General features: G+C 39.4%; 1 protein-coding gene across 1 annotated transcript in view; it reads right to left on the bottom strand.

Annotated features, from left to right (window-relative positions):
- pcdh1a (protocadherin 1a) overlaps positions 1-17,933 on the bottom strand; it is a 115,526-nt gene that overhangs the window by 17,730 nt on the left and 79,863 nt on the right. Inside the window, exon 4 of the mRNA XM_033648957.2 lies at positions 4,448-4,667. Within this exon, the coding sequence (XP_033504848.2) occupies positions 4,448-4,667 (220 nt within the window). The remainder of the gene's footprint in view (positions 1-4,447; positions 4,668-17,933) is intronic.

Raw genomic sequence — 17,933 nt, 5'->3', positions numbered from 1 at the left:
CTGGACACGATGGGACTGCCGGTCAAACTTGTGTCCGAAGAAGAGAGAAGAGGCATAACACAGGTCCCCGTAGGACTCATGCCCAGGGCTCATGGGCAACAGGTTAATAGGATGATTTCAGTGATGTGTTGTGAATCCTGGTGTACTAGGGCTTAAAATATGCACAATTTATTGGGTTAATGTAGACTAACTGTAATTATTTTTTAAAAATCTGTCAGTTTTCTATATTTCTATTAAAACATAGTTGATGGAATAAATTAACTAATGAAACAAAATCATACTAAGTTAATTCAAGGGTTAAAGATGTCAACAGTGTCAGCTAAATTACTGTAATGAAATACTGAGTAACTTATTTTATACATTTCAGAGTTTTTGATATTTGGGATTTGTAATACATGTAATGAGAATGGCATAACCATTAAAATGATGCATTCTCCCTGTGAACCAATCAGTAATAAATACTGTGAATCACTTTGATTATACCACTAATCAAAATCTGATCAGCAGCAGCTGAGATAGATGGATGGACAGATGTGAAAGACAGAGACCAGTCCTCGGTCTTCCTCTGACTTCAATGTGGATGACAAATCATGCATCTCGACAGCAACCAGACACACAAGATAAGCAGTTTTCATGCTGTCTGAAGCAATCAATTTAATTTAATTTAACAGCACTGTAATCAAAGTGATTTAGAGATTCAGGGTGTGATGCAACACCCTCCAATGCAAACAAATACACGCATGCATGCAGGTGCACACACATGCACGCACGCCATGTGTAACCGATGGATAAACATTTCTGATGAGATTAACAAATAGTTGAGCAATGTGCACGCCACACGTGTGAACATAAGAGTGGAAAATACACATGGGGAAACTGAAATGGAGTGCACTCTAACACAGCCTGGAGACAAGAATTAGAAAAAAAATCATAGGAGAGGGGAGCAGCTGCTCAGGCATACGAAAAAAGGAACCCAAGAAATTAACTGCTGCAGATCAGGCAGCATAAATGTCATATATCAGGAATTTTATTACTGTAGTTTGAATCCACTCTTAATTTGAAAGCCAAGAACCAGAAGAGAATATGGTGATGTCTACTTTAGTGAACCAGACACTGTTACAGACCACACACTCTCCTTCATCTCAGCCACCAAGTTCAGTAAACCAAGGTCATGTTACTTTAGTCTGCAAAAATCTTAAAAAGGCAGCAAAAATAGATCAGCAACCAAGCTGCAACGTCTAGGGCTGAAAAATGAAGCCAATGAGATGTGCCAAAAACTGCAGTTCCTCTAATGGCCACTTGAGTCCGGCTCCAAGAACGAGTCAATCCCCACAGACCCCCATGTTAACTTTACAGCACAAATAAATTTTAACAGCCTGGTACAAAAAACAGTTTAGGTCTCTATAGCTAACTTTCCCATTCATGACAACTACATGGGGGATGGATTTTCGTATAACTTACTCATTTAAATGTTATTAAGGCTTAAAGTTACACAAAATTAAGGGCATGGTCGCTTTAAGTGACAGGTGGGTGCCATTCCTTGACAAGTTGCTACCTCCCCAACAATGTTGGTTAAGTAATTGTTACCATGGTGAAATGCCAGATTCACAGAGTATCGGCATAGCTGTAGAAGTCGCTGTATCAATGTGTAAAAAAAGTACCTTCTTTGGTTGTCCTGAAAAACCCTCTAATTAATCAGAATTTTCCATTTAGTTATGTTGTGTTTTGTTTTAATGGTTTTAAACCTGTTTTTTGGCTAGCAACAGCACTATCATAGTTAACCATAGCTGTAAATCCACCCTGCTAACCATACTAGCAGCTAGCGTTTGGGGTTAGCTCCACCCTATCATCAAAATATTTGTAAATCTTGCTCCAAAATGGCGACAACCGATATGCTGAAGTCGAGGCTTCAAAACAAGATTCCCTATACCAGTGGGTGACGTCACGGTGGCTAGGTCCATTATTTCATACAATCTATGTCAACAACATAAAATTTATCAGCTAATATAAATAAACTTATAACAATAATTTATCATTTGCTAAGAACTGAACTCTGGCATTAATATCCCGTATATTAATATATCTTCAATTAAGAAATTCCTTGGACTGGGATGCAATCACAGTGGAATGCCCTCCAAGCTCAGGCTTATTCCAGTCACACACAGTAAAGGTCTGACTGACACCATAATTTCTAAAGTGGATCTAAAAAACATCATGAACTACATCATTCTCCACTGTAGGCCGCTGACACTCTCTCACAATGTAGATTCACCACTGTCAGAGTTCAACTTGTATAACAAAACACACATCCGTGTCGATATTTCCGGGGCCCAGTGATGCAAAGGCTGACAGTCTGGGGTTCATATATTGCGTTTTATCCAACTTAAATGGAGTGACACATCATGCTCACCTCCCCATTTTTTGCCTGTCAGTCATCTCTACCGCAATGAATAAAGCTCTGCACCAGTACAACCTGTCACTCTGTCACTCAGATGCTTTAAAAAAGATTTTCACGTCACTATTCAGGTGGAGCTGGGGAGGAATTCCTCTGTCTCCTTTGATTTTTCTGTCTAATCCTTCATTTTATGTGGGCTCTTTGTTATCTCCCTGAAGTGGGAATCACATTTTAATTAGGTCTATCCTTGGTTAGCAGTTCATCCTTGCATCTCCCTGTCCTATGTGCTCATCCTATGGGCTTTGCTTCCTTGTCAGAGACTCTTAGTCCCCGCTCCCTGTCACAATCTAACATCTCCCCCATCTTGTGCCATCTTTTCATTCTTTAACTGCTCCATCTCCACTCACAATCTTGCTCTCCTGCTGCTGACAACAAAGAGCGCCCTGTCTGACAAAACCTGTTTGTTGCAGATGGGAGAAATGCAATAATCAGCTACAACAATAGAAAAAAAGAAAAAGAAAATGCATATATTACACATCCTAAGTGCAAAGAGCGAACAGAAATAGTCAACTGTTGGCCCGTGGGCTGTAAACAGCCTGCCTGTATATAGGCTGACTAAATCTATCTATTAAACGGGATGTTAAGCAATCTCTGACCTCTGTAGAGCCAGAGGGAACTGCAGTATTGGCAGGACTTATCCTCTCCTACAATACCTCTCCTTGAATAATGGTGTCATTAATTGACATAAATAAATAAACAATCAACATTTGCAATGCAGATGAATAAGCTAGCTAATGAGATCCAACACAATTGTCTAGTAAAGAGTCAATGCAAGCTACTATACTAATAATAGAACTGTGTTATCTGCTGCTTTGGTGTGACGGTGACACATTTTAGCCTTTGATCCTGCAACGTTTTGCAACTGAAAGCGTCTGAGATTGAAATAGTTTCTTTTCCTCACTTAAAAAAAAAAAAAAAAAAGAAAAGAAACAACAGAAATCACTCTGCACTCAGTATGTGCAGCCCCACTGACAGAAGGTACATCTGTGTCTTTTCACTGACACTGTGACAAAGTGTCTGTCAATGCTCATCAACAACTCTATCAAGTCCTTGCTGATGCGTGCCCCATTTTGTACGGGGCAATAAACGCTTCCATATGCCTAAAAAGCAAAGCCACACATGCTCTTGAGATAAAACCATATATTAATGCAACACTCTAATGATATACAAATATAAGTAGAGGGGTGAGACGTTCTTGGTGAACAGACTATCACCATGTAAAAATGTCTAATCCTGAGAGCGGTGCAATGCAAAATACTATAATGACTGGAAATGCACCATGGGAATCACTTATCATAGTGTGTTACAAGACAGGTAATGGATTATGTTTGGCATCTTAAGGCGGCAAAATTATTATTATGATACACAGTCCACAGAATAGCAGTTACAGCTTTGGCTATATTTTCTTTTAATATGGACCGATGCTGAGACCATCACTGTTCAGCCTGTGGATTGATGAGTGTGTCTACAAATTATTGCTCCTGCACACCTAAGCTGCAGTGTAACTCTGGTCCAGCTAGCGGCAAGGAAATGCTTAGAGTAAACACAGTGTTTTCTGCACAGATGTCATGGTTCAGATTTATTTAGAGGGCGAATGCTCCATTAGTTGGGCTTTTTAATTAGCACACTTGTGAGAGAGGGTCATTAAGGATGTCTGACAGAGGACCTGCTGATGAGGAGGATGGAGACACTGCTAACTCCAGCCCTGATCCCACGCACACACATATGGGCACACACCCACTCCTGCACGAGCACAGATCTGCTTAAAAACCAATAACATTTCACACAGTCATCGACAAACACAGCGAGTCAACGTCATGGGTGCCACAACATTTCCACTCCAAAACGGCCACAGAGCACAAACAAATCTCCCACAAATGTCTCCATCGCCAAACAACACCGCACACACAAAAAGAGCCCATTAGAGTCATTTACATTTAAATACATATTCATAGAGAACACAACAGAATGGAGGGGGGATTGTCAGCGTACCGTTTTCAGGGTGCTCGGTCTCTCCAATGCTGCCATCTGGAGTGGTTCTCTCATAGTGGTCCTCAGGCAGGGTCAGGGGTCCAATGCGAGGACCAGACGATGACTTGCTGCTGGGAGTCTCCGATTCCTCCAAGCCGCTGTCATAGTAGCTGTGCTGAGAGGCGTCCTGCAGGTCCTGCACGGGGTTGGTGGTGGAGAAGGTCACTCGCCGATGGGGATGCTGAAAAACAGAGAGACAACAAATAAATATCCTCAAAACAAGGAAACTATTTTTCAGGCTACACTTTTCATTTTGTTTGATGGTTCCAAGGAGACATCCACGAAGTTGTATGGTAACAGTTACAGCTCAAAACTCAACGTTTTAAGGCTACCATCTAAAATGTGCTGGCCTTATAAAGTTCACTCTTCAAAAGTCAGAAACTAGTATTAAATATTAAACACTCTTAAATATTAAACAGTCTTTTGCACTGTTATTATTCCGCAGATTATATAAGGTAGAAATATATGAAAAGAGTGAAGTTACAGACTTCAATAATGAGAGTGTGCAAATTAGCAGCAGCGGAAATTGAACAAATTGAGACAGAAAATACAAACACTATTAAACATCCCATACTACACCACAATATTTAAATACCTAAATATGGGGCATGTGATTAAATATGCCATATGATACTATCCTGTATATGTAAAGAATGATTAAAATCTATGTGCATGCTTTAAATAATGAATGAGAGGATGCACTGCTCAAGAACCTGTGCTTCAATTAATGTGTGTCTACACTACCAAATATATTTTTTAAAGCTGTAGTTGGTAACTTTTATAAAAATTAACTTTTGTCATATTTGCTGAAACTGTCACCATATCCTGACAGTAGCACATGACACGGATAATCTGTAAAAAAAAATAAAATAAAAAGTGTAGTGCGCCTAATGGCATTTGCAAGAATCCACCGCAACTGAATGAAAACAACCAATCAGAGCTGAGGAGTCTCTAACACAGCTGTCAATCATGTCATATCACTGCTTGTGAACTGCAGTCAAATTGTCAAACTAGTAGTGCTGATTAAATACTAATCAAGATTCTGTTACTGCATTACCTATTTCTCATCTCCAGTGTATTCAGAGACATATTTTGAGTGTACTGTTTAGCCGTAATATGAGAAAGGCTGTGATCCAGCCACCATGTTGAAAACAATCAAGCCAAAATGAATCACCGCCCACCGGCCAGAGCAAGCTTCCTCATTTTACAAGTTATTTTTAACTGTAAAATGAGAAATTTAAAAAAGCATGTTTCTAAAAACATGTGAGGAGAGGAGCAGGCAATTCAGTCTCAGAAGTTTGATTCATATTTGATCAGCGCACTGGTTGATATGATTGACAGCTGCGTTGAGAGACTTCTCTGCTCTGATTACTTGTTTTCAGAGGAACATGATTTTTTTTTTTCACAGATTATCGATCTCATGTACTACTGTGTGGATATATTAACAGTTTCAGCAAACATGACAGAAATTTATTTTCATAAATGTTACCGACGGTATCTTTAAGGATCCTGCCTTGTTGACAGTGCAGATGCATAAAAAACTCTGTATCCCTCATCTAAGAAAATGAAACAGCAGGTATAGATCCAAGGTACAGAATGTTCAGAACTGTGCATTTCTATTCATTGTTGTCCATCTTTTCAAGAGCTCCAGATGGAGGTGGCATACAGTATGTACCGGAAAAATAACAATGTACAAGTTCCATATGTATAATGTCACTTTAACAATCATACTCAGAACATTTACTTGGATACTTGTAGACTCTGTATTGAGACATATATATATATATATATATATATATATGTATATACTGCAGTATGTACTGGATGTTAAAGTAAACATTATAAAACAGGGTTATAGGGTGTAACAGAGGTTGAGAAAAAGTATTATTATTGCTGTTATCATTATTAGTCAGACAAAAGTCACATTTTCTAAATCTTCCACTGCCAAATTAATTCTGATGACAATGATTGGTACACTAATCAGTAGCCCCAGTGAGCTACTTCCTATCTCCATATTTTAATATTTTCCTTTTCCCTGGCTTTTGATGTTTAAGCGAGTGGAAAGCTAGACAATATTTCTGCAGTTTAACTAAAAAAGGAACCCCAAGAAGATCTAAATAAGGCTAACACAAAGAACTAAACAGAGCTTTGAAAATACAGTTTGTGACAGTCACTACTTTGCCAGCATTCGAATAGGCTATATCATTAGATCTGCTTTCACTGTTAGATACTGATGAGATTTGATGAAAGAGTAAACGAATGAATGAATGAAAATACTGATGCAATCCTGAATTTGATAGCTTGAAGAGGAGCAGGGCGGTATATAATAAATCATTCAACATCACACCCTTTATCAAATTCAATGGCTTGTAAATACAGTTAGGAGACCATTAAATTTCCTCTTCCAAAGATCAGTTTACTAATGGCTACTTACCACCGATCCACAACAGAAAGATAACTCCTTACGGCGCACACGCAATCACACTTCTTCTCCCCCCACCCACCCCCACACATGAACGCCTCTCGTAAAAGTCAGGAAAGCACTGATACAGCAGAACAGGCCTTCCGCTGCCGCACGAGTCAGCCCAGATCAATACCACGGCTCTGTGCTTTCTACCATTCAACCACTTTTCTGGCAAACAAATCCATGCTAGAAATCATTCGAACCATCAGCCTTTTAGTATATACACACCAGATATTGAGAAATGCTTTTAGAGCTTAGGTAAGTGCTATCAGCACTGTGTTCTTAATACCGTTAGCAGCCTTCAAAAATGTTTCCAGAAACCTGTTCATCTCCTCATCATCTCAACCAGTCACACTTTCCTCACTTCACAGATGCATCTCTTGGTCTTTGATCTTAATAATGATTATTTGAGATCTGGGGTGCATCATATTTTTTCTCTCCCAGCAGTGCTACTACATCCCTGCATCAATAAATCATACGGACGATGCACTAAGAAAGCTGTCTTGGAATAGTCTGTTATCTGTAACATTTAATGTAAATGTTCTAACAAATATGGAAGATTCTTGAAACACAACAACCCAGCAGCTCTTTGTGTCTTTGTTTGTGATTTTACATGCTTGGTGCACAAATGAGAAAAAGAGGGCAATGAGTTATTTTGGGGGATAAAAATATGACATTTGTTTTCTTTCTATTAAACATGCTCTTTAGCTGGTGCATCTATACACAGTGAGTTAGAAAGAATGCACTGTTGTATCATTATTCACAGAATGTCAATTACATTAATTGATCTAATTTAAATTCTGATAAAACAGCACATGGAAGAAGTCAGCCTTCAGGAAATCTTTTCATTTCAACCCAAACAATGATCTTTTCCCCAACCTAACCAAGAAAAGGCTTTCTGGCAGAAAGTCCTGAGGGTAAACTTCTCCCAGTTGTGATAATAAAACAGTATGGAGTAGGAAAATAGACTATACTTAACAGGAAGTCTCAATAGGGAACTCCTCTGCCGCACCATACAAGTTATTTAACTATTGTTTCTGTGATACTTCAATAAATTTACTATTGATTCATGTGGCTGGACCAGACATGATAACTTTCAATGGTGCATTTTTAAAATATGACTGAAGGTCGCTGAGTCTTCAGGACTATTTAAATGTGAGGGGGCATTTAGTTGTTTAAATATGGATTCTTGCTTAAACTCCTCCTTGAGGCATCACTCCAGAGAGTCAGCATGTTTCCTGGGTATGATAACTAGCTAAGGCTGCAGAGATGGGAAATAGATTCTCCTTTTAGTCAGAGCACAAATCCTTTGCCAGGCCTTGGGGGCTGCGGGGATGCGGCAAGACGGAAGGATGGAAGGGGAGGCTGAGCAGGAGTGGGGAGTTGGTCAGGCAGACACGGCCGGCGCTTTGGCTGGAGGGGACAAGCAGAAGGATTAGATTCTGGGAGACTGGAGGCGGGAGAGGGGGATTGTTTGGGCATTGTGGTAGGAGTAAGAAGCTATGAGGCTGAGAATGGAAGAGGGGACATTTACGATGACATCTGAATTCATAACCCCCGATTTAGATTGGGCTAAAATGGCCTCATTTATACGCCTAATATTACAATCCCAACGCAGATGGAAAGATACAGCGGGATTCTGTCTTTACAAGGGGACCAAGAAACATTTTAAAGAAGCAATAAACAGCAATCATCCACTCCCTACCTAGAGCTCCTGTAGCCCTTTGGAGACACTTTTTTTTCCTGTCAGACTGCCAGAAATATTTTATACAACCTACTGCCTCAGAATAATCTCAAGCCACACATGGATACAGCCGAATATTTCCACTGATGCAGTTATATGCCAAAAAGCCACAAAAAGGATGAAGCAAATATGTCCTTAATTTCTACAGCTCATTACTGTATGCATGATATGACAAGGTATTTCACAGTCAAGTGCAAAATTAAAAGTGATTATGCACACTGTTTGTTAGACTCATTTGTCAACTTCTCTTTGATACTATGGCACATCAGCTGTCTTTCACTACATAAAAATAGGAAAAAGAAAATGAGAATGGCAATATGCCATATGTCGGCCTATTAGCTTCACGCTATTCAGTGCCATAGATCTCCCCATCACCTTAGAGCTGAAACTGTGTTGCTTTACTGTCTTAAACATATTGGACATAATAACATAACATAATGGAGTGGTATTTTAAAAAACACAGGTCAGTACCCGAGCTAAAGTCAACTTTGAATGACAACTGGTACTGTATGAATCATACTTGCGAGTGTTTTGCACACCATCAGCTTGATACAAGTTAGACTTAGAGACTAGAAAAAAAACATTTTTCTAAAAAAGTTTTGGAAAACATGGAAAGTTACACTCTACACCACAGATACTCAACTGCCTACTTTTCCAAAATGACAGGAGACCAGGGGCCAGTTAATAAACAAACATTAATAATACTAATCAGTATATATAAGAAATGATATACTTGATCAGTATATATGATAAATGAATTGACATGAGGCAAGTCTAGTTGCAGCGGTCTGGCACAGGCCAGGTATATGCAGGGTGATTCTATGATTTTAGTACATCTGGGGCTAAGCCCACACCTCTGTTGGGGTCCTTGGTTCCTCCCCTGGTACTTTTTTTTGGATAAACAGGCCCTATTTTAACTTTTTTTTTTTTTGCACTCTGGCACTTTATTTAAATTCAAATTACAAAAGAAAATTCCCAGTGTGAATCAATTTATTTTCATTGTGCATTAGAAAATAGTAGGCGGGCCACCCACCTGCCCGCAGGCCAGATCTGGGGCTGCAAATTGAGTATCACTGATCTACAAAAAAAAGGCAATGTGTTGATTGTGATTGATGTTTCCTTTTTTATGTGGACGATGCAACATTTAATGGCTTGGATATTGCCATGCAACTAGGGGGGAGCCTTTTACAGATGACAAAATGTCGGATTAAAAGGCCTTGTCACAGAAAATAAACACTCTTTAGGCACTGTCAGGCACAGCAAGGAGAAAAGGTAAAAGCCTTTTGATGTACTTGTATTTGCGGCTGTTATGTAAGCTGAGGGTACTCAGTGTTAATTAACACAACTATTGATGTAATATAAAAATGTCTTTACCAAAAGACATTTGACTTTATAAGCAGTGGACCTTCTCGTCCTCAAATTGATTTGCACAAGCCCACATAAAGTATGTTAAAAATATCGAATGGGTTGAATTATAAAGACCACACTTCAGTTACTGGTGCATTTTACAACCTCTGAGTTGCCTCAGATGATGACTACATATCGGATATTAAAACAATGGGATGCCACAACACAGTATGACATATCTTAGCTTTAAACAACAACTGCTTATTGTTAAACTGATAAGGAGTGACAGTGTCTGCAGCAGATAATGGTAAGTGATGATCTGTGTGAGCTAAATCATGAGCTCGAGGCTTTAAGGCATTTTAAGTTATGTTGAGACTGGCAGCCCACATCAGATTTTTGGCTGAGATAAATCAAAATAAATATTTCATCTATCTAATCAGATCTCAACCACATTCGGGGGTGGTTTGATGTCCGGTTTAAAAATTGGCTTTCAAAGTGCCCTTTACATCACCTGCTGTTTGACACATAACAGTGACGTCACGTCCCGGGAGCTGTCAGCCCTGTTAGCCGGCTGCGGCTGCTGCAAAAAAACATATATCAACCACCTCTGTCACTAATGTTGTCTGGTGTGATGGAGGACTTCTGCACTGAGACTAGATATTGCTATGGTGTGAAGAGTGAGAGGATACATCTCCATTATTCACCCAGCCTGCAGCTTGCTGTTTTGTGTCTGTATCGAAAAAATGCACCACCAGTTTGCGAATGTACTCACGCCTATGTCGTTTCCACAGCAACTGACGCAGATGGGTTATTGTTAATGGCTATATCTAATCACTTGCAAATAACAGTCTGGACAGTCTGTCCTAAAGATTGGATTGGAAATAAAAAATAATGCATTTGCCTGCAGCTTGAATGAAGGAATAAAAAGGGATTCCTGGGGCACATGGCTATGCCTAAGCAACAAGGATAGCATTTTGGTGACTGTGGAGCATCAATATTGCCATTGCTGATTTGCACCACTGATCCCTGATGGGACAGCAGACCCCACTGCTGTTGTGCTCTCCCATAGCACCGAGTTCCCGGCCTTATGTGAATGCCCTGGAGCTACCTGACACCACTCTGCCGTCAGGTGCCCTGTCATCCAGCCAAGCTTCACTGATTGCCGGTGCACAGGGCTGCTGGTACTTATGCAGATGGGAAAGCTTTTCCATCATCTCTGCCACTTTTTTGAGCAGACTTCCAGCAGAGTCGCAGGTGAGTTAGATTTTGTGTTTGTATTTTGACTGATCTGTATGTGAACATTTGGTGATCAAGCTGGCAACTGCATTGTCTGTACTTTAACTACCTTGTAGAAATGATTCCCCAGTGCACTGTATTTCACAGCAAGTGGCGGCTTAATAGTTGGTACATATGGTGGGACTGCAATCCATATAGTGCAGTGGCAGCAGGATATAGCAGAATATTAACATAATAATAAAGTACATTTAATAAATATAACTCAAAAGATATTATAATTACAGTAGAATAGTACCCTGGTGGTTCTTCTGCAAAAGTAGCCCCATTTGATATGAATTTTAATAACAGTTCATCCTTTAATATCTAACCTGAGATTTAAAGCTCCAGGAAGCATCTAATCTTTGAGGAATTAACCTCTGAATTGTGAGCCTAAGTGGTTGATAACACTTTGATTGTATCTCCATTTATGCTACTCTGACAGCTTGCTAAAATATATCTGGATCAAAGTCAAATATTGCATAATTTCTCATGAATTAATCTTTTTAATCAATCCAGTTATCTATTTTCTCCCAGTGACAAACAACAACATGTGCTAGATTGGTGTAGTGTAGTAAAAGAAATAGATGTGCCATTTGCAGTAATCCAAATACGCCCCTCTATATTTCATTGCTATGAAGAGAAAATCAAATTTTTCCAAATGCTGAAATCAACAACACAGCACTAACACCAACGCTCTATTTAAATAAAATATCTTGTTACTTTCCATGTCCAATGGGTAACGATGTATTTGTCACAGTTAGTTTGTTGCCAAATGTTTTTATTCAAAGTTTTATTACACAATGGTATTGTTTAAGCCTTGTCACTGTGACCAGTGAAACATGCTGAATATTCAGAATTTCATTTAGAGGAGCAAAGTACAACACGCGCCTGGGTTTCACACCTTTGAAGAAGACACATTAATGGGAATAATAACCATCTAAACATAATCATTTCTATGTTGTGAAGCAACTTGGGGACAATTTGTTAGTGTGAAATACAGCTTCTGCCAGGACAGTTAGGGTGCAGTATCTTTTCTAGTAACAAAAGTAAACTGGTATAAAATGGGAGGCTTTGGAGGTTAAGGATTGTCTGTATGTTTCACACAGAGACAAATGTTAAGAAAAGGATCTGTAAGGTTATGAGCACAAACTGTGTTTCATTATCGTTTCTTCACCCACAACATGATCATTTACATGCTAAAATACATGTGTTCGTTGAAATACATACATTTTCGCTAAAAGATTATTATTTAAAGGTCTAGTGTGTAGGATTTAGCTGCATCTAGCAGTGAGGTTACAGATTGCAACAGTGTGCCATATGCAGTTTTGTCCATTCTAGACTACTGTTGGGAAAAATAACATGGCAGACTCTGTGGAAGAGGACATGCTTCTTTTGTAGACATAAACGGCTCATTCTAAGGTTAACAAAAACACAATGATTCTTCAGGTCTATTGAAAGAATAGTTATGAATTTTACTGTTTATAGATGCCACTTATCCAGACGTACATGGGTATTTTTTAAAAACTTTACTTTTTTCTTTTTCTCTTTGGCCTCTTGCCCACAAGTAAACTGTGTTTTAGATTTTAACTTGCGACGTCGGAGTGTGTGCCATTATCACTTTTGTGAGGCGTCACAAATGATGCAACATTTCGTGCAATGGTAGATGTGACCAAAATATTGATGCCTCTAACATTGTTAAGAGGGCTTTTTACAAGTTTACACATAGATGTATGGTTACTCTTACACTATACTGAGAAACAGGGGCGTCACTGCTCCCAGTAACTTTCCAGTTATAGCCTTTTTTTCAGGCTTCTGATGGGCCGACATCTTCTTCTTCTTCTTTGCTTGGCTTTAGGATTACAGTTATATCACCACCTGTTGGTTTGGTATGCCCTTGACAGCGCTTCAGTTGTATTATGCAGATTAATTTAGACAGAGACTTTTTTTATAACAATGCTCATGTGGACAGGAATCCTTTTGAGAATGAAGGAAAAAAAAAATATTTCCAAAAATAACTGTCTGTATGGAGTAGGCCTAAAACATTTCTGAATACAGTTAGCGCACCTGGGCAAGTGCATGCGTTTGAACTGTGCTTGAGCATTCCATTGAGCAGAGTTCACATGCTTACACAGGTGTGCTGCTCATCCATGCATGAGACTGTTTATGGGGAAATGTTTCATATAGTAATGTTTAGGTGAAAATGTATGTGAATACTAGGTAAATGAGACTGGGATTCCTTTGCGAGTCCTTTGATAGTTTGTAAATGGTTTTAATATTTTTTTGCTGTTGTCGAATGCAGCCCCTTTACTGTAATTCATCAAGAAACCAAAATCAAAATTTTTGCTGTTTTTGGATTCTTCGTTCACTGTGGAGGCATGCAAAAAAAGTAAAGTTTTCTTCACGAATTCAAAGTAACACAGGATGACAAATTAATATCCGCATGTTTTTGTGGGTGAGATATTTTTTTTGGTATCCAATAAAATGTTTTAAACAGGTTGTGAAGCCGAACAACTGTACAATACTCTGTTGAAATACCCTCAACTTTTCAAGCTGCGGGAAACCTATGTGGCCCTGTTTATCAATCCGGAGTTGAGGTATATCGTATGTGTACTGGAGCTGGAAGGCAGACTTTTCCTATTGAATCACAGCTATGTGTCTCTCAGATATTATGAAATGGGTTTTCTGCCCATGTTAAAGGAAACGGCTGATGTCTCAGTGCCCCTGTGATATGAAAAATTCAATTTAAAAGGATGAGAGAAAGAATGGTGCACGGCCTATTTTCATTCCCCCACATTGAGAGATATGAGAATGATGTTCTGTTGTGTGGAGGAAATGATGCCAATCGTACTGCAGAGAAATTCCTTCATAATTCAATTCAATTTCGTCTAAATCCCAATGGCAAGCTCCTCTGCCAAAGAGAGGCAGAATGACAGAGACAAAAAGGTAGGGCTACAGACTAAGATGGAAGAAGAGGGACTAAAGATTGAGACTGAAACAATGGAGAAATAGAGACGGAGTCACAGAGAGCAGCCAGACTTGCTGAAAGGTAAGAGGAGGAGACAGCAATACAAAGTGGAGGGAATGTGATGGGAGAAAAATGTTTTAGTAACGATTCATTTTGATCAGTGTGGCATTTTAAGTATAGCCAACTAATTTTCTTTAATTGCCTCTCTGCAGCCTCTGACAGAAGCAGAGAAAACAGGACAAACTGCTTTTTTATGAAGTTGTGTTCAATCAAGTAGTGTATCGTAAGCCTACAGTATATACATTTTCTGTTATTCTAACTGTAGCATTAGTTACAAAATGTGCATGTAAACTCTTTGATAGCCTGGGAGAGTTCCCCGAGTGTGAGACCCAGAATTTCCATTTAGTTACAATGTTTGTGAGTACATCCTGGCTCTGGCATTTTGGGTGTGTATGCAGGAATCAATGAGCTGCTGCCTCTGAAGGCAGAGAAAAAATGAGCTGCACCAACAAATATGACAATGAAGAAGTGCACCTCTCAGTGTATGCAGCAAGCATAAAACCATAAAGACTGAAGCAGTTGCAAAGGAAATGCATATGGAACTGTTTTTATTTTCCATTCCACCATTAGGTCCTCCATTCTCATCCCATCTACTGCTCTCTCTTCTCTCCCTCTTTTTCTACAGGCACACACACACACACACACACAGTTGTTTTTGTAGGTGCAATAGCTCCAAGGCAAGCAGCGTGGAATTGGAGTCTTCAAAGAGTCTTGGATTATCAAAGAGACACAGCTACCAGAAAACTAGGGGACACGCTGGAGAGGGGGAGGGAGGAACATAAGCGAGAGGCGGGGAGGGGGGAAGAGCGCAGAGGAGTCAGCATGGGTTTGGGTGGAGGATGAAGTGATCAGACAGGGGAGGGGTGAGGGTGAGGGGTGGATAAAGACCAGAAGTCCCTTTGTTCGCATACTGTAAATGGAGAGAAAAAAGGCTGGAGTGAATGCATTAAAAAACAATCACATAGACCTTAATGGTCTTGATAGGCAAGACTGAATTCGCATTCTTCACTGTCTGTGCCACCGCCTATTCTGGAGTTTTTCTTTTTTTTTTTTTTTTTTTCCCCCCTACACAGAGGATTTCATTTCAATGGGAGCACTGGCCTTGAAATACCATAATGTTGTCACAGTAAAACCAAGTATTACTGCAGCAAGACCCACCATGTGTGAATATAGCTGCCACATCTAATGACAAATCTGACTGTTCGCGCCATTCCATATGACAGGATGTGGGAGTGCTGGTGTGAATGCATCACCCTTCGACAAAAAGCTCTCCGTCAGCCCCTCTGTCCCACAATGAGCTATGGATGTCTTTTTTTCCATTACAAGAACACCTCTCACCATAGAACACATTTCAAGTCAGTGTATGAAACTGATTCTGGTCGGTTCGCTGCTGTCAGCTGCGGGGCATCATCCGCCAATGATCCTGTCCCACTGCCACAGCCACCACACATAAACCTCCCACCATCACTGACCTGGTTTGAACTAAATTACTCATTTAGTGTATGATGAGAGTGTAAAATGCTCCCGACACACAATGTCAAAAACAAATCAAAGTCCAAAAAGTAATCTTCCTCGCACTGTGCAACTCTTCTTGAAAAATGTGGTTATTGTGAAAGATGGGTACTTGAGTGAACAAAAGTGTTCCCTCTGCCTGCATCCATTTGGTGATTTGGGGAATGCCGTGACATCTTTTGTTCTGACAGAGAAGTGTGAGTATTAGAGTGGGAGTTGTGTCTACACAGCACAAATCGTTGAACTCTAGTCACCTCTGTCCACACAGACCATGGGCAGATGCTTAGTGCCAGTTTCACAGTTATTAGTAAAGGCACTCATGTACACAAACAAAACCAGAAAGAAAAAAAAAAACACATAAAGACCAATTAGGGGAATTCTGAATGCTGTTTCAAAGCCAATGTTATCTAATATAATGAAATGTGTGGATAGTACATGTGAAATTAAGAAAATAAATGAATTACATGTTATTCTCAGTTGAGGTCGACTGATTCCATATATTGTTTTGGCCTATTTATTGGCGCCAATAGGACCTTTTACAAAATATTGTTATCTGTCGGACTTGGCTCCATTAGTAGCCGATGGCTGTGCAGCCTCCACCAATCATGCAAGGTCGTACATCACCAACCGGAGCTGAAGAGGGGAGGGTTGCGTTAAGGGGAGCAAAAAGGAGCTGATGAGTGGGTGCAGCTCCAGAGAAAAGGCGTCCTTTTTGCTGTGGGACCTTGAGTGTATTTTTCTTTTTTTTTTAAAATGTATTGACATAAATTTATGGGGGTCCAGCATTGTAGCCCTATAAACACTAAAGTGAAGCCAGCTGGCACCAGATGTCAACGTGACGTCAGAAAGACGTTGGACTCCTATGTTTGGACAGACGTTCAATTTTGGTTGGAATGAAAATTGGGCTGACAGATTTATCAGCGTTAAAATTTCACGTTATGTGGGTGTTTACCTTACGATGCTTTACAGATGTTGGGTTTCGTTCTTTACACCTCATGACTGAATATCGTTATTCTACCTCAAGGGTAAGGGTTAGGGTTATGGATTTTGGTCACATAACAACATGACCTAAACCAACAAAATATCAACATAATCTGTCATCAGTATTCTATGTCATACTGATGTTGGAATTTGACATCCTGACATTAATTTCTGGTCACCCAATGACAATTTAAATTCAACCAAATATCGACATGTAATGATGTTGGCGGCAAGCTTGGAAAGTCTGAGTCTGTGTCTCTGCAGCCATTTCAAATTAAAAGCCCACTTGTGTTTCATACACAGTCCAGCCATATGACCTACTCTTGTTGTTTATGTTTAACACATCATGCAGACAGTATTTTGATTATTTTAAAAACACAAAATGACTCCACTCTGAAGTATCTTTTTCAAATTACACTTGATTTATATCAGCCCCATAAAATAATTACAAAATAATCAAAATGACTGCCCATTTCTGATCATCACTTTGCATGGGGACTCCTTGCATGAAGTCAAGGTAATGTCACTGCTCACCTGGGAATCTTGACTTTGAGGTAAAATTAATCCTTCGAACAATTAAAATCGCTCCCACCTAGATTTTTTATGGTCAGTTTGATGTTCAGTTCCAGATTTATATATTTATTTAGGTATTTATTACTTTGACATAGGTATCCAGTCTCTAATAAAGTCAAAGATTGTTTATTTATAACACTTTTGGACACGGTTGGGGGCTGGTTGATATCGGCCAATTAATCGGCTGGTGGCTTTTATCATTCCAAACTATCATTATTATATTGGCCTTTAAAAATCCACTCAATCAGTTGACCTCTAATTGTAAGTACAACAGTGTGCTGCTTTTTGACACAGTTTTCACCCAACATATAATTATCAAGTTATCATTTTGTGTGTTAAATCACACTGATCCATTAGCAACTGTCATTTCTTCATGTTTGTGTGGGCGTAATGTAGAAGTTAATACACACAGTCAGAGTCAGAGTTGATTAATAATACACAATATATTCTGGTTAATTGGTGTTTTTTTCAGCATAATGAAATAAGATGGTGGAATGACAAAACACAAATGTGACATTCTTTGGTG

This window comes from Epinephelus lanceolatus, chromosome 11, assembly GCF_041903045.1.
Source record: "Epinephelus lanceolatus isolate andai-2023 chromosome 11, ASM4190304v1, whole genome shotgun sequence".
NCBI classification, from domain to species: domain Eukaryota; kingdom Metazoa; phylum Chordata; class Actinopteri; order Perciformes; family Serranidae; genus Epinephelus; species Epinephelus lanceolatus.
The sequence above is the reverse complement of the archived record's forward strand: the minus strand, read 5'-3'. Positions and strand labels throughout refer to the sequence as shown.